The sequence below is a fragment of the Triturus cristatus genome, chromosome 4_1 (genome assembly GCF_964204655.1).
Source record: "Triturus cristatus chromosome 4_1, aTriCri1.1, whole genome shotgun sequence".
Lineage (NCBI taxonomy): Eukaryota > Metazoa > Chordata > Amphibia > Caudata > Salamandridae > Triturus > Triturus cristatus.
In genome coordinates, this window is record NC_140585.1 from 589874195 (window position 1) to 589898416 (window position 24222).

General features: G+C 43.6%; 1 protein-coding gene across 2 annotated transcripts in view; it reads right to left on the minus strand.

The window, feature by feature from the left end:
- Positions 1-24222, minus strand: part of TMEM243 (transmembrane protein 243) — a 156469-nt gene that overhangs the window by 80812 nt on the left and 51435 nt on the right. For both annotated transcript variants that reach the window (XM_085652916.1, XM_085652917.1), the window contains exon 3: positions 7599-7649. In XM_085652916.1, the coding sequence (XP_085509042.1) occupies positions 7599-7649 (51 nt within the window). The remainder of the gene's footprint in view (positions 1-7598; positions 7650-24222) is intronic.

A 24222-nucleotide genomic window follows, 5' to 3' on the forward strand; every position in this document is an offset into this window, starting at 1 on the left:
ACTGCAACCGGAAACAGGAAACACGACCTAACAGGAAGTCAGGCAAACACCAAGGGGACGGAAATGGGGCTAAGTGCAAGAACGCTAAGCAGCGTTTGCACGCCCTTCGCTCCAGGGGGCAGGACCGCGGGGCATGACAATTCCAGTGCCAGCTATTACACCCTCTTTCACGTTGCTAGCTAACGGTAGTTATTTGCTTTTAAATAACGAGGCTTGCCGAGGGATGCTAGTGGGAATTCCATACAATTGCAGGGAAATCCCGTGAAACGTTTGTCCTTCACGTAGCAAACACCCGCACCGAGGTGCATGCGCTTTTAAATACTGATCTCCCACTTCATTTCGGTGCCCTGATTCAAACTATATTTAATGCCTCGCCAACAACTGGCTTGGCGCTTTTTTTCAAAATTGTGGGCTCCAGCCTCGTGACCTCCTTCCAAACTATTTTTGGTGTGATACCGGCATTTTTTCATTCTATTTTTTCCAGCGTCTTTGGCGGGCTCCCGTTGATTCTCGCCTTCACGGCTGGTGTGCTGTTGTTGGTCTGCTTACTGCGCAATGGCTGCACAATTTGTGTCACACGACAGCCTGTCCAGGCTGCTCCCTCTTTGTAACCGGATGCTTGAATATTATGGAACATTACCACTGGCAACCCTCAGTATAGCCTATGGATTGTCCTTCCGGTTTTCCTACTTGACTTGCGTGCAGCCTGTTTTTCATTGCCTAGATTGTCCATTCGAATGGGCTCTGGATTTATGCTTGTCAAACTCTGTGTCTCCTGCCCCGGATTATGATCGACTGATGAGTCCCTTAGTGGCTCATGAGTTGGACTGTTCTGGTATCAGGATTATGGCCTGTGGAGTGGCACATGGAGTCCTAGGAAATTGGGACATCTGTACGGCGGCGTATGACTTCTTGGCAGGAAGTTATCTTGAAGAACACGCCAGTTGTCCTCGGATTGTGCTAGAGGCCCCGGTTGTCGAGGAACATGTATGTTCATTTACCTTGCTAGACTGGATGGCGGACACCTTTACAGAACATTCCAATGACTTCCTCTTGGAAGCTGTCGCTACTTACTGTGCTTACACGTTGATGGATTATCTTGGATGTCGTCCAACTTTCCTTGTACGACCCACACACACATTTTTGTTTTCCTGATTCATCATTTGGGCTCGCTGAGCCTTTGCAAGATGTTACGATTTTCCATTTCCCTTTTTTTTCCCCTTCATTTTGTTTTTTTTAACGTTTTTTTCTTCGAACGTTCACTCCCCTTTATTTGGATTTCCAATACATGAACTTGGTTCCACTCTGTCGAACTTTAACTCTACGTTCTTTTAATTGTATCCCTAATAGTTCGTAGTCCGATCAAGGGAGGGTGTAGTGGAGGCAGCGTTTTAGATACATACATTGCTATGTTAGAAACGCCATCTTGCCACTTTTGCTGCTTTTGCACACGACACTGCAGATACATGTTATTATTTGAAAACTGCTTGCTTGCCTTTTCTTCACATGAGAACTGTCTGTTGTTCACATCCCTAGACGTGCACTGCGACCTTGGTCTGAACATTGTGTGCAGAAACAGTCTGAGCCACCAAACAATGTATGTTTTTGAGTTCAGGTTGATCGGCCCATGCTCTAGCCATAACACGCAAACAGCTGCAAATATCTGAAAGTCGAGAGCCTTTTAATATTGCAGTTTGCATGCATTAGACACACATTCTGGAGAAGAACTTTTCCAGGCGCAGAGCAAAGCTGATCCTGTGATGTGATTCACCTAAGCTGATCTTTACGGTATGGGGTTCCCCATTCAAACCTAGAGACCTTCTATTAGTCTAATAATACTAGCTTACTAGCGAAGGGAGGGTGGTTGTATTCCACTATCATTTGTAATAGGATTTCTTCCTTCATTTTCTATGGTATTCTAACAATGCTGATGGTTTTAATTTTAATCATTTGTCTGCTTATGTTAGCCAAAGTACTGCATCTTAGGACACGTAGTTTATAAAATAAACATTTTAAACTTTACCGTGTCTCTGATTAGTCTTGTTGTGGATTGATATGAGAATAATAACGAACAGGTATTGCTGATTCCCACCATTCCTGAGAGTACTCTAAGTCGCTTGTTCTGGGTTGTCTATACATTGGTAGCTTCGAGAGGATACGGAGAACGAATGGGACACTGATGCTAGTCTGATTGGGGTTCTGGGTACTGAGGTGAGTTTTTGGTACACCGCAATTCACTGAGGTCCTGGTTTCCTGTGCATAGTTCTGTGCATGAGCAGAATCCCTGCAACAGGAGAGGCTCATACTCTAATTAATAAACATTGATAGTGCCTACCATTTTAGGGCATGCGTTGGTTACTGTTCATACTGCTTCAATGCGTCTCATTTCTCTTACGTTCAGCCAGATTTGTTATCACTTTACTCAACCCCTCAAAGAAGTTTAGTGAAGCAATTAAGTTTTATATACTCCCTCTTCTTTAGTCTTTCCTCTTTCTAACTTTTACAGCAGACTTTCTCAGAAAAGACTTTGAAACAAACAGAAAATAGGCAGCAGTCACTTATTTGACTAAGTGGTAGGCCTTCACTTGGGTATAACGTTCAAGGCCTGGGGCATTTCATCTCTAAATCTATCCAGAGCACTTTCACTTTCATCATTAGCCACAGTAACTGTGCCAGAAGACTGCTCAGCTCACCCAAAGGATGAAACTGTCACTGCATTTCCTAGCCATAGTTTGATATGGGATACACATGAAGCCTTTTGATGCTCAAGTTCAGATGCTGCCATTCTCTGGGATCTGAGATAACCATGAGATCTGAAATAACCATTAGGCACCCATCTTCGGAGAAGACCAGAAAGGGCACATTTTAAGAGGTTTTGCATAGCTAAAACCAAAACAGTGGGTTTATTTTTGACAAACACACATGGCCCCTGTAAAAAACGCTGAGGGTGCTTTGACCTCTAATGCAACAGTGGCAACAGTCCTTGTTGACCCAAATGAGATACAGATCGACAGACTAATACAGATGGCCCGGCCTATTGTACAACCTGTTATATCGAATGTTGTGCCTCACTGAGTTGAGCATGTTCCTACAGTGATACCTCCAGGTGTTACTGCTTCTATTGTAACTGTACCAGCACCTGTTGCTAGTGTCATAACAGCACAGTCATTCCAAATGTGATTGTTCAAGGAACTGTTGGAAGAGCACCTGTGACAGGGATTTATTCGTACTAGGCCTCAATAGGTGAAGCAACATTGCCTGACAAGCTGACATGTCTAAAATAAAATGATCAAGTCTTATAATGAACATGTTTATCACAATAATAGTTGCATAAATGTTTTCATCTAATTCTGCAGAGGTTTCTGTTAACACAATGTTCGCTGCTAATAGATTAATGTAAACGGGTGCAATTAAATGTAAAGATTTCCAAATGTCATTTAAATAATGGGGTGATTGTTTATTGTCCACTGAAGGCTGGTATAGAAGTGACTAGTTTAAGTGAAACACAGCAGCAGTATGCAAATTTCAAACTGCCTAAAAAACAATCCAATGTATCTTATACAGGCAGCTCTACACGTGATCGAAGGCAGTTATAAAGTACGGATTGATCAGAATACATGTGACATGCGAACAAATACATTCCCCAAGGACTTAAACCTGCCATAACAAAGTGCAAAGTAGCTTCATCTTCCAACAAGTTTGAAAAGGCAGAGTCCGCTATTAAAATTTTTGCACTCCTCTCAAGAACAGAACAGAAATCAACAGAACCACACTTATAATGAAGAGTTGGTGAATGTTTTGGCTATGCGCCTAACAATATTGATAATAAATTAGCAACATGTGAGCTGGCTGAGTTTAATAAATTACAAAATAACATAAATCAGCCATTAGTAAAGCTTTTATATGTATAATACCCTCAAATTAATGCAACTATTATACATGAATAAGGGACAAAACAGGATGGTATCAAAGTTATACAGGTTCATTCTTTAAACTTCTGCTCCAATATTTACATTTAAGACTTATCATAGATTCAGTTTATAGCTGAAAACATAATTCCCAAATACTTTTTTAGGCCATCTTCTACATTCTTATCACCTATAACCAAAAGCAAATTTAGTTACTTTAGCACCAAATGCCATAACCGTAGTCTTATCCAAGTTAAACACCGTAAGGTTTGATATGCAATAACTTGATTAAGCATTTAAATTTTCATGAGACTGATTTGCGTGCCATCTTTAATCACCAAATCATCCGCGTGCAATAAACACGGCATATGAGAGCGATCAGCCTTGTAAGAAAAGGAGCACATTGCCTTTAAAGTTCTAGGTAGGTCTGCCAAATATAAAACAGAACAATCAATGTAGATGACACAACCCCTTTAAATAATGACAATTATTTTACTGTATGTTTACTAGACTAGATTCTGAATGAACTTATTTATGTACTGAAACGTTGTTCGTTTAAAAGCAATAACATTTTGAAACTCTTTCATACAAGTTTACTGTAACCAGAGCTGTGGGAGTGAAGTGGATTAAGAGCCAATAGGAGGGTAACCGGACCCCTGCTCCCTCACCACGAGCCTACCCATAAACATCCACAGAAATACCCTGACTGCCTGAGAAGCTTTCACCACAGAAGAAACAACCAACATCATGAGGGCAAGCACTCTGGGTCTCCAATAGTCCCATGCCCCCATCAAATCTAAAATATGGGCGCCTTCCTCAACAGCGAAGCCCTCACTCACATCCTGAACAGCTCCATCGCCTCAGAGACATTCCTGAATGCCTGGAAACACGCAATGGTCAAAGCACTGCTGAAGAAACCTTCGGCAGACCCTACTCAACTAGCAAACTACTGTACGCTCTCCCTTCTACCCTACCAGCCAAGGTCATAGAGAAAGCCATCAACAAGCAACTGGCTCACTACCTCAATGCACACCAGGTCCTAAACACCACGGAACCCGGTTTCCGTCCCAACCACAGTTCCTTGTTCGCCCTCGTCGCAGCCAAAGACTATATCAGGCTGATCCTCGGCCGTGGAGGTACTGTGGCCCTCATACTATTCAACCTCTTAGCAGCCTTCAACACCATCTCCCACTCCATCCTCATCAGAAGACTTAATGAAACAGCCATCTAAGGACCCAACATGGACTGTATCCGCTCCTTCCTCACAGAAGGATCCCAAAAAGTCAATCTGCCACCCTATACATCGGAGGTCAAGAAGCTCATATGCGGAGTCCCCCAAGGATCTTATTATTATTAGGGAGATTTAAAAAGCGCATGGTTACGCTAAAAGCGTGTCCCCGCGCTACATTTGAAAACTCGGACAGAAGTGGGGAGAAGGCTCAGTTATCTTGAGAAAAGGTGTGTTTTTAAGTTTTTCCGGAAACTGGATTCCGAAGGGTCTAGGCGGAGATTAAGAGGCAGGGCGTTCCAGCACTTCGCTGCCAAGTGGCGAAAAGAGCATCCACCCATGCGGGCCTTTCTGATCCTAGGGACCACCAGTAGACCTCCATGAGAGGAACGCAAGGCACGTGAGGGTACATACTTGATGGCTAGGTTCTGGAGTGGTGTCGGCGCTTTCCGAGCAAGAATGCGATGACAGGTGCAGAGGGCCTTGAATTCCACTCTGCTTCTTACTGGCAGCCAGTGGAGATTGTGAAGGGCAGCTTTAGAATCTGATCTTTTGGGGAGTTTTAAGATGAGGCGGGCTGCCGCATTCTGCAATACCTGGAGGCGATTAATTGCCTTACAGGTGGCACCCAGATACAATAGGTTGCCATAGTCCAGGCGCGATGTAACGAGGGCGTGTACCAGTGTTCTCCGGGCGGACATTGGGAGGAGAGCAAAGACCTTGCGTAAGATTTTTAAGACGCTGAAACAAACACCCGCCACTCGGTTTATTTGGGGTCCAAAAGACAGATCAGCATCAAACCATACGCCCAGGTTTTTGACTTCCTGACGGGGCATAGGAGCCTCCCCCAGACAAGGGGGCCACCATGCCGATGACCAAGCGGAAGGACTCCCCCCACCACGAGCACCTCTGTCTTGTTGCCATTTAGCTTAAGGCAATTGATGGACATTCAGGTAGCAAGGTCTTGCATGCAAGCCTTGAAACTGTTCGAAGCAAGTCCGGGTCCTCGTGAGAGGGAGATGACCAGCTGCGTGTCATCTGCGTATGACACGATTTTCAAACCATGGCTCACGGCAATCGAAGCCACTGGGGAGATGTAGAGATTGAACAAAGTTGGGCTCAGGGACGATCCCTGGGGAACGCCCTGTCCCAAACCCATGTCTCTCGAGTAGTGGTCACCCAGGCGGACTTGGAAGCTTCTCCCAGTCAGGAAGGATTGGATCCATAGGAGTGCAGCTTCAGCCTGACGCTTTTTAACAACTACATGACCCTACTGGCGGACCTCATCAGATCACACATCAACATAGTCTCCTATGTAGGCGACACCAACTGATACGCTCCCTATCGGGCAAGACCTCCTCAACAAAAACCAATTTCATCACTGGGAAGACCGAGGGGCCACTTGGATGAAATCCAACTGCCTCAAAAGCAACACAGACAAAACTGAAGTGGTGAACTTCAGAAGAAAATTCTCGGCCTGGGGCTTCACCTGGTGGCCAACAGATCTCGGCCATACACCCGCTACCCACCTCACACGCCCAAACATCTTCCTAGACAGAAAGCTCAACGTGACAGCCCAAGTAAAAGCAGTGACCTCCACTTGCTTCCACATCCTGGGGTTGCTGCAAAAGACTTTCAAATGACTACCAGTAAACAACAGGAAGACAGTTACACAGGTCCGGATAACCAGCAGAATTCACTACAGTAACGCACTCTACACAGGATTTCCTGAAAAGCTCCTGTACAGGCTCTAAAACATCCAAAATGCGGCAGCAAGGCTCATCTTCAACCTTCTTCACCGCAACCATATTACCCCAACTCACAGAGAACTTAATTGGCTCCCCATAAACAAATGGACTCACTTCAAATGTATCCTGCATCCACAAAGCAACAGCCGGAGGCTGCACTTTCTCCCACACTGCCCCCAAGGCATGGAATGACCTCCCTTCCCACATCAGGGCCTCCTCATCAGTTCTTGAGTTCCGCAAGAAGCTGAAGACCTGGCTTTTCGAATACTCACTCCAAGGAGGCCGCAACTATTTTCACCTGCATGGCCCCTGGATACCCTCATGCGTGATTAGCACGCTATACAAATACACATAACATAATATAGTAGTCATGTGCGGATAATTGGCACTGATGTGCAGACCATCTACGCTACTAGCATTTCAACAAGAATTTAGGGGGTTCCACTGGAGTGGACCTACGATGTTCAAGAGCTGGAATTTAGAGTCATCGCAGGATGATTTTTAGAGTGGCCAGAAGGTCATGGTAAGAAGATCTCAGGTTTAGAGTATGTGTGTAGCGATGCAGGATGTCAAAGACATAGCTTCTTGTCTTGAAAACAAGCGTCAGTAGCTGATATAAATACTTGTTATTTCTTACATCAAGCCGTGTTATGACAATAAAAGAATATCAATCCATTACTAAATGAAAATGAGAAAAAGTCCAGAAATACTTACTACAACAAGCAAGGACGTAAGTCCACCAACCACTAAATTGATTATTCTATCCTGAAATTCAAAATAAAAGTAATTAGGGCATGCTTTTTACAATCTGTATTTGCAGTTTTGTTATACATGGGCAACTTGAGACTTTACTCATATAAATTGAACTGCTTTCATGTAACAAAACACCAGACCTCATTTTAACTGGATAAAAACACCTGAAAAATTTGACTGCTCAGATAATAAAGCACTGGCAGAACCGATTTGTTCATGGTTATGTAGTTGTAGTACGATTCTGTGTTAAGGTAGTGTTGATGGGTACCGTACTATGTGTTTGAGATCAAATGTGATGTGGCATGACAACCAGATGTATTTTTTTTGACAAGACCAGTACTGTTTTTAAATGTTTTATTAACTTTTTTTTTAGCAAAAAGTAAGAAAACAAGCATTCTTGGTCATGGTGATCAATACCTGTTCGTACCAAAGGCAATTTGGAACGCAATTTCAAAATATGTAAAATATCTATTCTAGCTAATTCACGGAGTAAAGACTATTCTATACAAAATAAAGGTAAAGGACTAAAATGCGAATAGGAACGAAAATGAAATAACATGTCCTATATAAATGACATCCAATGAAATAAGATCATCTAAAATTAAAAGAACTAATGTACAAACGAAAGGAACTATGTACATACCCAGGGAAAAGGCAACTGTGGCAGCCCTTACATTTTTATACTTTTTGAAGCTCCTCCTTTTTCCGAGGACACTTATGACCAGCTTTTCAACTAAATTCCTCATACGCCGTTTCTCTTGGAAGACTAGCAGACAGACGCCATAGTGTGGTACTTTGAAATTTGGGACCGCGTAGGAGGCAGGGCCCTACCCCTGTCTATTCGGGTATTAGTGAACCGCGAATGGCCAATGCGTTATGTACAAGTGCTTTTCATTACATTTCATCGATAAATGCACTATGTATACGATATTATACATTGACTTCATGGGTTCCATCTTAGAGCGGTGGCCATCTTATGGTTGCCCTCACATAGGCTACACATTACAAACAAGTACGGGCCTTTAGAACACATGTACTTTCTGTTTGACTTCTCTTTGACCTGTGCAGCTTGGCTCCGCTGCCCCAGGTCAGTCCGGTCTCACGAGCTCCCCGTCCTACGGCCACCTGTGATTAGCATCAGGGTTTGACACACCATAAAGCCTTTTCATCCCACACAAGCCTCCGGCTAATCTCTTTCACATCTGACTCTGTTTCCTACTTTATGGCTTGTTTTGCGAGCAGGAGGTGCCCGTTTTATTGGGGTCTGCTGATATCTGATGAGGGTTCTGAGCCTTGCTGGGTTAAATGATTGAGGGCTGAACGAACTGAAATGTGGGATTGTCATCATGACTCTGCCTTTTCTTTGAAGCCAAAATATGTGAATGACCACTTGTGAAACAGGGGTGGTGTTGCCCAAAGCGTAATATTCTGTATAAAAGAGAAGACTGGTTTTTGTTCTGGAGACTGCCTCATTCAGTTGCTAAGGCTTCTGTGCGACGTAGTCTCACTCATTTGAGTTTAATAAAGATGTCTTTTCATATTTCAGCTTCTTTGCCAAGTTCTTTGTTATATTACCATGCGAGTGAGATTTTATAATACTACGCCAAAGGAGAAACAAAGTCATAGGGTGCTACCCCTGGCACCGCTGGGGTCCTAAAATCCCCAGTACTTCAATAGCAGTGTCTCTACAAAGAGCCTGCTGTGGGATGAACCTTGCTAAAGCAGGCTATCCTTTAAGATTAGCATTCCTTAAAGGAGCAGTTTGAGACAGCACCATCAGAGGAGTGGTTGTGGGTAAGCAAGGGTTGATGCCAAATGAGATGCCTGTCCATTTTACCCCAACTTACATAACCACATCTCAAATAATAGGATTAATTCAAATCCCTTATAAAATTATACACTCAGAGGGTAACAAATGACTGTTTGAGAGGAGTGGGGATGTAATTGCTGTCATCGATATTCTCTTCTCAGGATTACCATTGCTGTCAAGTTGACGAGAAGCTGTCAAAGCCTTACTGAACAGATCGCTTCACCCTTCCATCTGAAGAGTCATTTCCAAAGCATGGACTGGATTGTCTTAGTACAGTCTCTCTACATTCTCGTATTTGAGGTTCTGCTCTTCCCAAGTGCGAGCCGGTCTCGTATTTGAGGTTCTGCTCTTCCCCAAGTGCGAGCCTAGGATTTGGTCCTTTGGATCTTGTTAGACGGGGCAAGATTGATTTGATGCTAAATGTCCTTGACTTTACAGCACAGGCTATATGGCAGACTATTTGCAGGGCTTGAAGACTGTTCAATGTCAAACTAGTTGCCCCGCAGGCAATATAGCAGGATTTGTAGAATGGGCAAATTGTGGGCAGAGGGGCAGAAGGAGAACTGTATGCTGTTTTGCCCATTTACCTTCTGTGTAACCCAAGTACCTTTTAATTTTTAAGGAAACCAAAGAGAGTCAACAAGCAAGGCGTGTGGCTGTGGAATGTACGACGTAGACCTTTGTAGCATCCACTGAACCTTCTACGTGCCATGCTTGGTCACTCTAGTACCTGTATGAATTAGCTTGAGGTCCAGACTTTGTCCAGTCATCACTAAGCATGCCAAGTACAAAGTTCACTTGGGTATAGAAGAACCTCTAAAGTAAGGATGCAGAGCTCTGTTGCGTTCAAAAAGATCCCAGTTTCCTGGGCTAAAACATCAACTTACATTTTTGAAAGCCAGCAACATCATCACAAACAATCTCACGTGCATCTTCTAAGTTAGCTAACTAAATGTTTATTTGCTCTCTTTAAAAAAAAGTTAGTAAGCAGGCTTTTTTGCTCCAAACATATTCCTTGTGTTTGGTAACAGATTTTTATTTTTTTTAAGATTTGACCGTTTTGCAGCCTAGCTGATGTATTCCACATTCTATTTGTTGTAATTTGTAAAAATATGTGTGATCTGGTTACTGAATTGACCTGGCTATTATATTATTTGACAGTTTTGTTGTTTGCAGCATTGCTACTTTTCTGCTCACATTTTCCCCCAAACCCTTTCTGAGAGTGAAAGGAAATCTTTGTGTTACCAGACTGTTGTGGGTGTTTGACTTTAATCCTGTGGAATCAAAAGTCCACAATCTGGAGAGTACAACGTAAGTAAAACAATGCAAAATGAGAATATCATTTTAAGCAGGTTTGAGGATTTGGTAAACCGATCCTGAGGAAGGACTGCCCTAATAGCCAGAATCCCAGTAGCAGGCTTTCCAGTCAACCCATGTATGATAACTGAGCCAATCACTACGAGTTTACAACAGAAAGATGAACATGTGGACATAGCACAGAAAAGGGCTATAGCCAAGGCCCATTCGGCACTCATAAACCTGGGTAATACCCACAAGCAATTTGCTTGTTTTCAGGATTTCTGAGTTAATTAAATTGTTCTGCAAATATAACAGAAAAAAAACCTACGGGCTGCAGTGAACTACAAGTTTGGAGCTTGTCCACATTTTAAAAAGGTAGAGATACACAGGAATATATTAAAGTTTATGCAGATGGATGTCCCTGTGTTAATTTGTTTCTAGAGGCAGCTGAAGCTGGTACTTACTCAAGAAACTAAGTTAACCTCCATGTAAGTTTGAAAGGGTCGGGGTGGCAGAAAGGCAAGGTATGACATGGCCACTTAAACAGTTTGCTATACCAGCCCAATGGGAAAAGTAGCAAACACCACCCTTCTAACAATCCAGCGGTCACGGTTGCTCACCCGAGCTCCTGAATAACTGAAGCAGCTGGGGAGAAGAGCTTGAGGTGCAGAGACGACGCAAGAGGCCTGAATGGAGACAACCCACAGTTGTGTTGTTCAGAACTTTGCGGCATTCGGTGCAGTGCGCCGAGCGAGCAAGCTGTGTGAGGGGGCTCGTGATTGGAACCACACAGCCCGAGTACCCCTCAGAAGCCCATCAGGGCTTTCTGCCATTGTCGGCTGAAAGCCCAGAACTGACTGAGCCAGGCATCTCTGCTGCAGTTCTCATGCCTAGCTGGGTGTTGCTGCAGTGGGTTTGGGCTGGCTGACCTTGTTCAACATATGCAATCCTGGCCCTCTAGCTGCCACAATGGTTTCCTTTACTGGTTAACGGCCCTATAAGTTTAACAGCAAGCTTTTGGGGTCTGTGGCCTTGCTTACGTGGGTGGACGATGCTGCAGTAAAGAAACAGAGTGTGTGCAACAACAGTGAAACGCTGCACTGGAAAATTGCCACGCTGCAACTGAACTGGACTGGCCAGAAAGAGGACGTGAAGGAAAACAAATGGCTCTGAAGGGATCACTTTGTAGGCCTGCTTTTATTTCTTTAAGCAAACTATAGGTGGAAAAATAGATGTCTGTGCGAATGTATCAATCAAAGGAACAAACGGACAAGCATGACCAACGACATACTCCAGCAAAGACGGGAATTTCTAATTTGGACAACTACCCATGGAGCAGCGGATACATTGACTAAACTAGCATGGGAAATCACGATGGTCAAGCTTGAAAAGGAGGACCTGGAGCAGAGTTAACATCGAAACAACGTACGCATTATGGGGTAGCAGAAACCAAATCTGTATCTATCATGGAGTAATCTTTATATTTATCTTACATGGAAATATTTGTGGAGGAGATGCTGGCATCCAATTTTGGAAAGGCAGCCTTAACCCGGGTGTTCACTGAAGAGAGAGAGTGCGTAAGATTTTAGCCCCCAGACCAGGACCAGGACAGAACCCAATAATGGTAGCATGCCTTCTTAATTACAGGGATAGAGATGCGCTCTATCTGAATAGGGCAAATCCAAAGTTCCCCTTTGGCATCCTATCCTGATTATACCACGCTAGTACAGGATGCTTGACACACTTTTCTGGAAGCCAAAAAGCCACAGAGTAAAACAAAATCCATTAAATTGTCAATGAAGTATCCAGCTAAGTTAAGAGTCAAATATAATAGAAAAGTAGATTTCTTTTACAAAGTCGGAAGCAGTGCAAATATATGACACCCACTTGAGACATGAAGGAGGAATGAGATCCGAATCCAGAAGCCTGGGATTCTGCCAAGAAAATCACAGGGGTGCTGCTACTGGCTTAATTGACAGTGACTATAAGCAAAATACATAACACTAACAGTCATTTTTTTAAACAAGATCTGATGAAAGTGCGCTGTGATTTTTTTGCACCCCATGTGTGGAGTGCAATTCTAGTGATCAGGAGAGTCACAGTACAGTTGATATTTTCCCCCCGTTAGCTTTGGGGGTTGTTTGCCAACAACTGGGGTTGTGGTGGATGGAGGGTGGGATGTTATAAAATGCTTGCCTTCATACTCACACGGCACTGGGAGGTTATATGTTGTAGGGAATAGTGCATACACTTATACACTCGCATTACGTCCATCCAAGTTACATAGGTGCCTGAAATACAATATACTACAGCACCGTGCTGAGAATAGTTAGCAGGAACATACATGGGATTAATAATTCTCGGAAGGCTTGACGGGAGCTCGCCTAGCTTGAGCATCATACGATGGATATCACCCTGTTTCAAGAGACACAAATCACCATTTTTGCAATCTTATTTTGCTTCCACATGGGGCGACATGGACTGTTCCTCATGCTCCATGTATTCCAGAGGGGACCTGCGTCCTCTGCCACAAAAAGGTTGGGAAGCCTGTTGGCTATGGTGACTGGGAGGGTATGGACTCGTTTGGAGGCCCCTTCCATGGCCACGAAAGGGGCAGAAAGAGGACTGGGGTGACGAGGGGCTGTAGACAAGCCCAAGGACCTGGCAGTAGCTCTGCTGTCCTTAAAACTCTGTAGTGCTAAATTCGCCTTCACTCCAAAAGCTGTGAACCATCAAAGTGCATGTGGGTAAGCAAGGCTTGGACATCCCTTAAATAAAGTTCTAAGGCAGGCGTAGCGCCGACAGTGCTTTTTTGAGCCAGTGTTTTCCAGTGCTCGGCACCAGGACTTAATGGTCAACATGCTGCCACAAGGTGGGGCCGTCTGGCTAATTTAGAGATGACCACAACACCAGTTATTTATTAATTCAATCTACATTAAAAGTGACTATTACGTGCCGTCCATGCCTTTCTTATAGCTTTGGGGGCCTGAAATAGTCCGAACTGTCACACTTGTAAGAGTGTGAGGATTTATAGTTGTGTTGTTACTATCATTGGCAGCATAGTAGGAGCAATGTGTGGTGCACGCTGCAGAAGCCTCCTGAGGAGAGCCCTGGCACTTATATTTGCTATTGTACAAATTAAGCACTGATCACTCACTGCACAGCCACAGATGATGAAATCGCTCTACCTAACGAGTCGGCCATGTTCAGTCCACATCATATGGTGAAATTTGCAGCATCTCTTCCCCCCAGCATTAGCTTGGGAGAGTATTGCTTGGGCCTCCTCCAAAACCAAAGTCAGCACTTGTGCAACCGAATCCCAGATCAAATGGGACTATCAGCCCAAAAGGCTGGCTGAAGAGCACATTCCCTTGCCAAAGGTATCCAGCCTCTCGGATTACCTATCGGTGGGGTGGTAGGGAACACGTCGGGGTTGATCCTAGGAGGTGGAGGCTTGAACCAACAAGCTCTCCAGAGTGGGGTGCTGGGTAAGGAAACTGGGGTTCCCCAGGAGCGGCGCAATGGTGGCGGGCAATCGTCCTATGCACAGAAACCCCCGTGTAGGGTTTGGACCATGCCCCAAATAGGACATCTATAAGGGCTTCAATAAAAGGGAGTAAAAGTTCGGAGGGAGCAACTCCTGGCTGAAGCACCCTTGTCAAGACGTTTGTCTTGAATGCCACTGTGGGCAATTGAAGATCCAAGACATCAGCTGCTCTGCGCACCACTATAGCAAAAGAGGCTCTTTCCTCTGTAGTCGCGGTAGGAGGAGAGGCAAAGCGTCAGACGAGGTGTCAAACCCACTGCCTTCCACCAGTGCCTAATACCGGTTGTCCTCATGTTCATCTAAGAGAAGTTGGTATCCATAAGGGTCTTTAGACCCCTCCCACTCATCTTCCTCGCCAGGCCTGCCAAGAGTAACGGGCACTGGCCTGGCTCTGATCCAAACAGCATGGTCACAGTCAGGGATGGAACCGGCATCGGACGCCGCCCACCCAGCTCTGTGACTGAGTCAGGAATGATGATGGGGATGGCGGCACTGGAGTGGGTGCTGAAGAAGGTCTCGGTATCACTGGCAGCTCCGCTCTGGATCCAGCAGGGGATTCAAAGGGCCTGACTGATACCCACGACTAACCCGCCGGCCCCGAGAGCGCTCCAGAGCATCCAGACTGTTTAAATATGAGGTGCATAGTCTCATAAAATTCTTTAAGCTTGGTGTGGGTCGCTCCGGCTCTGGGAAGGTCAGAGTGGATCCTTAGGCCTGGAGGGCAGACACCTCTGCGCCTCGTCAGAAGACTTCAACAGGCGCGGCGAAGTCGAAGACTGATTTGTCTACTTTGATTTTGTTTATGCCCGTGAGGCTTACCCGACGACCCAGAGTATGACAATGATCACCGGGTGCGGCTCTGCAAACAATCCCAGGACCTTCTGCGTCAAAGGGATCTTGAGCATTGGGAAGTCATCAGAGATAAGACTTCGGGTACACAGTGCAGTAGTCCTCACAGGCCTTGGAGTTGTGGTCATGCTCCAAGCATCCCTAGCACACAAAGTGTGCGAATTGCACCACATGGTTTGAAACTGGCCGGTTTCTTAAGTGACATCTTCACACTAGGAGAGAAGAACTCCCAAAAAGAGCTATCAAAAGTCGGAAAAGACCCAGTCAAAAAAATGACTGAGGGCAGTGCTGACCAGATCAGCACTATGTGGTGCAGAAAGGAAAGAACCAACGTCATCGCACCCTGGTGGGGCTTATATAGGTACCGTGCATGTCACTTTTGGTGTGGACGACGCAGACGCAGAGCCAAACAGTGCCGCCTACCAGCGCGCATAGGTACTACTCAAAAAACGTTCGGATCCAGTCAGACGTCTGGGGATTATTCTAAGGTAAGGAATATGAGGCTAGAAGTCTTTATCAGAGAGCGAACTAACGGTTGAACACTTTGATAAATGCTGGTTCAGCCTACAGATCACTCTTGCAGATGTGAGGATAGAGCAGACACTCGCTAAGACATACTCCATGTCTTCTATATTATGTAGAAAAACCAAGTGTCAAAAGGGATGATATTAATGTAGTTTGAATAACTGGATAAGCCTGGTGGGAAATTGCAGAGCAGGCTAGCGGAGTTGTACCCTACTCCCATTTACTGAGATTTGCACACAATCTATTTCTCCCGCCTACGCTTGAGGCAACCTCTGATAAAAGTACTGAAAATCATGGGAATTAAAGTAAAGGGAGACTTATATGAATAGATATACAGGAAAATAACCAGGTGAGGTAATAATGCACTGGCAGTTTTCCTATACTGTAGACTTCAACTTGCCATGATGTCTATTGCTCCAGATTTTGTGGCAAGACCCGGATGCTAATATTATGCAATAACCTTTATTACCACTTCTCCAGCAGATCCTTTAAAGATCATAGAACTTCGAATGCTCACATAATAAAACCACAAAACCCCCAACTCTCAGCCTTCTTTTTTGCTGCTGCTCCTGCAGTTAAGAAATAGTGAGGAGAACGTGAGCGTTATTAATAACAATAAAGTGTTGGTTGACTGACTTGTTATTCATATTTGGCAGTAGTTATTTGCATAGTGTATGAGCGAAACTGTTTTTTGGTAAACATAAACATGCAGGAGTATGGTTCTGTTTAGGTAACGGTAGCCTTTACGTTTTTAAGAGGTAAAAGGAAGAGATTTTAAGTATGTGTCCGTATCGATTCTGGGTTTGAACAGTAACTTGTCTGAAAACAAGGACATTTTAATCTTACTGGGTGGACGGGATTGTTGGATCGGCAGTTAAGCTTGTTGGTCTCTGCGCGTGTTGGATGCTCGATCCGGCTGCGCCTGCAGTTTTAAGATTACCACGGGCTGCACAAGCAGTGTACAAGGCAAACAGCACATTCCCCCTTCGCGTGTCAGCATATTGCTCCCAGCGCGAGACGGATTGTGGTCACGCTGTATGGCTATTATTTTTTAATGCTGCTCGCTATGATTGTGAATCGGCAAGAGGCGCATTGCTGGCTGTAAGCTGCCGCTGTGTGCCAATATGCTCAATATTTCAGTCAACATAAAGCACGGACTTAGTTCGCGCCATATGCCCAATTTTTTAGTTTAACTAGAGGAAGTTCAATTTTTTACTCGCCCTTGCCTGGGGGGCCATTTTATAAGATTGGGCAGAATCAAATGCAGTAATATAAAAGTGTGTAGTTACAGAATTATAGTTTTTAATCACAGTTTCAACTGCTGACTGAACATCTGTTAGATGAGGTACTGACAGTTGAAGAGAGGTGGCTAAAGTATCGGACTGAGGAACTTTGGGTAGGTCAGTTTTAGGCTGTATAAGGATTGGTTCTAGTGTAGGTCTGGACTATTAATATAGTGACTGCTTTCCATTTTATAACTTTTGAAATTAGAACGAGAAACAAGATTTCGAAGAGGAGAGATCTCAGTTGGATGAGGCTCAGTTTGAGGAGAATTCAAAAATATCTGTTGAAAAAATTTCAGTGGTTTTAGGAACACAAATGGAGAAGAAGTTGGAAGGTATGTTAGCAAGTAGTCAGGCAGCTTAAAAAGAAGAAACATTTTGGTCAGCTGGGTAAGCTTCTCAGTCTAAAAAGCAAAAGCACCTTTCTGAGGATTATACGCAAGTAAAAAGGAGAAAAGTCTGCGGTGGCAGAGCACGGTGGTGGTGGTGTGAGCGCGAGGTCACATCAAGGTTGAAGTGATTATGGCTACTTAAAGGGATTCAATGTTTGACCCATTTTTGGTAAGGTACCCTCTGTGTCCCAAGTGGTCGACTCTGGAGCATGTAGCTGAATACATGCATACTTGGATGCGAAAACAGATTCCTAAAGAGGTATGGGTCAGGTTGAGGACAGAGTGTCCTAGACATTCTATGGAGGACAAGGTTGTGGTGACCCCGGAGTTGGATCCTGAAATACTGGCTTTCACAGGCAAAGGGGGACGTGATCCCCCAAAAGGGATTTGACAAGGGTCTTCCCATGTGCCTACCTCAGCTTTTGGATGTCTCTAGCCCACTGACAAAGATTTTTGATTTAGTGGAGGAGGCACATATGAACAAAGGGTGTGGATACAGACGAGTTGCGTCAGTGGGTCCAACGGGCAAATTGCCTGTTGGGCAACACAAATACGGCTTTACCGGTGGAACGCAAAACGAGCATTTTGCTCAAGATTGACCCTAAGCTAGTTGATTTGCCCACCAATGAGGCTGGGCCATCTGCGTATGGTCTTCTTTTTGAAGAAGACTTAATTAAGTCAATGTCTAAATTTGTGGGGTCATATTCTTCAAAACAAAAGTCCCAGAGAGATATTAAGAGGGTCTTCAGTGATTTTTGGTTGGGCCAAGAGATCAAGTGGTTGTTTTCCTGGCCGGAGAATAACCAGATCTTTTTCCTGGGGATATGGCCCTCACAAGGACAAGGAGCATGGACTTGGAGGGCAGAGGAACAGGTTAAGGTTTAGGCCTTACTTCTAGCCCAGTAAAGTTGGGCGGTAGACTTGCCCAATTTTATCACAATTGGTTTCAGGTAAAAAGGGATCCTTGGGTTTTTGAGATGGTGCAGGGTTATAGCATTGAATTCATAAAGAAACCAGTTCAAAAGTGGGTGCCTGGAGTAGTTGAGTTTGGTGTGGAACAAGCAAAACTAGTGGACAAAGAGGTGTTGGAGCTAACAGAGAAAAGAAGCAATTTTGGAAGTATGCTAAGAAAAAAGGGGTTTTGTGAGCAATATTTTCTTGGTAGAGAATAAGGACAAAGGGATGAGACCAGTAATAAATTTGCAAAGTCCCAACGATTGGGTTGTGTATCATAATTTCAAAATGGAAGGTATGAACATGTTGAGGGACATCCTGCAAACAAGAGATTTGTTGACTCAATAAGATTTGAAGGACACATATCTGACGGTTCCAGTTTGGGGACCACATCAGAAGTATCTCATGTTCAAGAAGGACGGGAAGATTTGGAAATTTGTGTGATTTCCTTTTGGTCTTCTTTCGGCTCCATGGTGTTTTACACAGATTTTACAACCAGTAGTGTCATTTCTGAGAGAAAGAGGTGTGAGGTTGATCATTTACCTAAATGACATTTTGATCATGGATCAGAGAAAATAAAGAGTCTTGGAATATACAGGGATGACTATCAGTTTGTTCGAAATTTTGGGTTTTGTGGTCAACAGGTAGAAGTTGTGGTTGGAACCAAAGCAAGAGACTCCGTTTTCGGTTTTTTTAGTGAGCACTGTAGAAGGGATTTTAAAACTTCCAAAAGAGAAGTTTCTGAGAATAAGGAAAAAATTAAATAGTACTACTACAATGTCAGGTTTCTCTTAGGATGCTAGCTTGCGTGGTTAGTCTTTTGTCTTCTACGATACAGGCTATTTTTCCTGGTCCTTTGAATAATCCGGCTTTACAGAGGTTCAATGGAATGCATCTGAGAAGTGGTTTGAGATAGTCACTGGAGGTTTTTCTAATGGAAGAGGCAAAGGAGGAACTGAGATGGTGGTTGATGAACATTGAAGCTTGGAATGGGAAAGCGATTTTTGGGGAAAATCCAGAGTTAGTAATAGAGTCAAATGCAAGTTTAGATGGTTGGGGTGCATGATGTGGTGCTATTTTGGCAGAAGGTTGTTGGACAAATGAAGAGAAGAAAATGCATATAAATTGCCTGGAGTTGCTGGCAGGATCTTTTGCGATAAAATGTTTCTCGCCGAGCATGGTGAAGTGTACAGTGCTTTTACGGGCGGACAATGTGTCATTAGTTCAGTAGGTGGACAAACTGGGGGGGGGGCAAAGGATTTGGCAGATTTAGCAAAGGTGTTTTAGGATTACTGTCTGAAGAGGAGAGTGTGTGCAAGCGGAACATATTCCAGGAATGGGCAAGGTGGGAGCGGACAGGTGTTCACAGAATTTCAAGGACTCAAGTGACTGGATGTTGGACAGGACAGTATTTTTACAGGTGGAAAGGATTGGGAGTGGATTTGCCAATTGGTTGAATGCTCAGGTGAGCAGATTTTTCAGTTTACAATCAGATGCGGCGTCAGGCGAGATAGACACCTTTCAGAAAATTTGAAAAGGCCTCAGTCCGTATGCGTTCCCACCTTTTTCGAATATTGCTTGGATGACTATGATGGTTCGCCGGTGGAAGGAGACAACGGCACTGATAACTCCACTGTGGAGGGTCATGTATGGTACCCAGTGCTGTTGGAAATGTCCAGAGATTTTCCCATTCTGTTGCCATAGTTTCCAGAACTCGAGAGGACCAGCAGGAGAGGTGCACAATCTAGTGATAACAGAGCAAATTAGGTTGGTGGCATGGAGGATTTCGGGAGTTTGGGAGGTACTGGACCGTTCACAAGAGGCTTTGTGACTCATTACGGAATCCTGGGCTCCAGTAGCAAGTAAGATGTATAGATTGGCTTTGGCAGAAATGGGTGTGCTGGTGCGTGGAGGGGGAGTTTAATCCCATTTCAGTGTCCACAGTGGATGTGGTGAACTATTTGTCAAAAAGGTGTACAGATGGTTTGTTCTACACGACAGTAAATGTGTATAGATTGGCGATAGCTACAGGTCAGGAACTGGTAAACTGATTATCGGTGGGACAGGATGTGATGGTGCGTAGACCTATGCTTAGCATTAGAACTGCGAAACCCCGTATCTAGGTATAATTCAGTTTGGGATGTTTCAAAGGAGTTCTTGCTAGGCTGGGAGACAAACGAGTTGTTGTCTTTGAGGGAATTTTCTTTGAAGTTGATGATTTTGCTGTGTTTGGTGTCATTTAGGAGAGTGTTAGATGTGAAAGCTCTGGACATAACCAGTAGGATTTTTTTTCTCCTGAGGGCATGTATTTTTATTTAACAAAGAGAAAGAACTCCAATTCTATTTCAATATTTTAGTTCCATCAGTTGATAGGCATGTCTGGTTAGTGTCATTCAAGTCCCTATGCTGCAGAGTGGAGTGGCACATGTAAAAGCGATAGACAACTTCAGTATGCAGCCAGCTCTTTCTACAGGTTACGTGACTGAAGGCCTGAGATGCAACTTGGAGGGTGGGACAGTTCGAGAAGGAGCTCACAGCATTGGCTTCAACACATTACAAGTGAAAAATTGGTGCCAATCGGAGGCCTACTCCATTTCTTTTCTCAACTATTAAAAAATGCTTCTTAGATTTAGTGTGACCAAATCCAACATGGCTGAATTCTTCAGAGGCAAAGATGGTTCACCAGTCTGCTTTAGTAAAATGACTAGTTACAGACAATAGTAATCTAAATCAGCATAAGAAATGGAGAGGGACCACAACATCATGGCTTTTCAGGATAAATGCATACAGAATAAGTCATCACCCTTCCTACTCTGCAAGTTGAGAGCTAAGGAACTGGAGGGCAGGATGGCAGTGATTAGACATACTCATGGTGGCCTGGGCAATGTAGACACACAGCAGCCACTTAGGACACACGGTAAGCAGACAATATGGAGAAATTCATCCTGGAGCTGGATTTGTGATGTAGAACAATGGTCCAATGCCAGGTACCCATTGAGGTCTGGCAACAGCAAACAAGTAGGAGAAAGAAAAAGCATGCTCAACAAATGTCCCTGTTCAGGAGAAGTAGGTCTTACTTGTGATAGTAGATGAAGGCAGTTGCCCTCTCTCCAGGAGCAGACTATAATGCACTTGCGCATCAGAGGGGGAAACAGTTAGGCATACAGTAGTAGTCCAATACAAAATAGCAGATTCGCTGAGAACAGAAATGAGAAAAAGAGGGATAAAGCCAAAGGGGTGGGGTGGGGGGGGTTCAGAGGGGAGGAGGGTTCCAACCATGTATGCAGACACTAGGACAATACGGCATAATGAGGGTAGAATTGGGTAACCACAGTGTGGGTGGAATCACCAAAGGACAAAATAAGATCTTAGACTCTATAGAGATACTAAATGAAAATAAATATGATATACAACAGGCAGTCTAGGAACAGACATAGAGGCAATGGTTATCTGGAGCGGAGAGCCATTTACAAACCTGACATAACCTATTTCCCTGATCGATAATCTGTCTTCCTGCACATTTCATAACTAGTAGTATATCCAGTGTAAAGTATTTATGCAGAACCAAAACAGTCCAAGTCAAAATGCAAAAAATCACAAATCAAAATAGAAAAATTTAGTAAAATGTAATAAACAAAATGATACCAATATAACAAATCCAATAAGAGAAACCGGAGATGAGGTTCTTTTAAAGGTTTAAGTTGGTATAGCACCAAGAAGCATAAAGTGACAATGACCGTCAAGTGCACCTTAAAGTGTTATATGTAAAGCCAGCAGACCTCCTAACCAGGATTTCATATTCAAGCAGGATATGACACTCTAATGTTAAAAAGGATGCTTGTAGCCCCCACCTTGCATATTCTGTCAGTTTCTACTAAGTTGTCTCTGCCCATTCAGGAAAGTCTATTGTTTGCTCCTGGAAAACATTTCAAATTTTTGTCCACACATATTCAAATGCTAATCTCTGGCTGGGACAAATTTGAAAGAAAATGCTAATTAGCCTCCAGAACTTCAGGCAATGGAAAGGTAACTTTCTAAGGGTTACTTTTCCTTAAGATTCCTTACATTTATTTCTCTAGATAGTCCCATTCCCGAGATACAGTATTAGTATTTGAAAATGTACTCTGGTTTTCTACATAGGACAGCTAGGTGTTCCACAGTGAAAAATAGCATTTGGGGGCTAGTCACTGTAAGGACATGTTAACATTAAATTTCTACATGTTCTTCTTTTAAATACCATGCACTCATCGAATACACCAATTTAACAATGTTTAAAGGGGGAACACAACTGCTTAGCAAGATGAAAGTTCACTGAGTTCCAACACTAACAAAAATATAGGGTCCAGCAAAAGGCAACAAATATGGTGTGACCAGAAGAAAAGGTAGATTTCCTACAATAGTTCTTCCTGCAAATTCCTCTATTGGAAAGACTCCCCAAGCAATTCCCCATCCCAGAAAGAGGGCATATGGGACACAATGGAAATAAAATTTAAATCTGAAAACATAAGGTAGCTGGTTCAAATTGAACCTCACGCCAGTGAGCCAAGCCCAGAGATGTGTGTGGCATCCCTCAAGCTCTTCACGTCTAGGAGGGATCACTGTATTAGAACTACGGCAGAAGCCTGGTGTCTAGACTTTCTAAAACCATAATTCTGTTGTTAAGATACTACGAGTAGATGCATGTAATGGTAATGGTGGCATGCCATTTCACCTTGCTGTAGAAGGGCCTTTTAAAGCACTGTCAGCAGCACTTGGTCTCATTTTTAGAGAGCTGCATTGAACAGTGCCAGTACTAGAATTCTGCTAACTCAATTAGATTTTACGAACCGGGAATAGCCATTTGTTTGTTTAGGTCGGAGCTAAGTATTTTGCTTCTTTTTGTCTGTGTGCCTCTGTGCCCTGGAGCTCTTTTGGGGGCTTCATATTGTTTACACAACCTCCTCCCTAAGCGCCAAAAGGGAATGGGTATCGAGTAATTGGCATATAAATATTCTTGACTTAGGAAATTAAATTACTGGTGCTGTACTGTACACAACCATTCATATGTTATATAATGGGAAGATTTCTCCATCTCTGAACAAATCAGCTGCCTTTTGCAGCTTCTACAGCTGTTTTGTCTATTTTCTGCCCTATCTAGTAGCCTTTAGTCTGCTATATTTGCTTTATGCCTCATTTCTAACCTCTGTAGAAAGACTAAACAGCATCCTTTCACAGTCTTTGCTGAACATCTGGCATCACCAGAGTATGGCACTCATTTATAAGGATGAAACAAACTCAAATCACTTGCATGTTTAAAAACTTGCCCCCTGACTGCACAAATCAACGTATAATATGGTCGATTTTTGATGAGAAAATATAACAAATTGTATTTGGACAAGCAAAAATATGCAGAGCAAGGACAAACTCATTCAATTGTTTTTTCCTTTTTATCAAGGCAAAATGTTTTCCCAGGAAGAAAAACACTTTTGCCTACAACAACATCCTGGGAGGAAGCAAGGTTGCTCCCACGTGGCTGAAATAGGAGCTGTAGAACTGAAATAATTTATTTTGGTGCAGACTGCAGCAAATGAACAAAATGAGGAGTTACCTTTTGCCACAGAAGTTATAATTATTGCTCTAGAAAAAGGATGGACACATTTTCAAACATCTTCCTTATCCATGTCAGACGAATGTGTAGCATGCGGAGTGAAACTAGTACTTTCAACAGCAGCAGGTCAGCTGATTCCCCCGAGTTTACTCTAACTTCGCCACAGAGTTCTAATGAATGACTAGAACTCGAACATTGTACACTAGCGGCAAAAGTGAAGCATTCTTGAACGCCACTTGCTGGAATAGGAGCGGTTACATATAAAGCCTTTCCTATGGAACATGCTGAAATAAATGAACATTGAGCTGTTCATGCAGAATTTAAACAAGATGTTTAAAA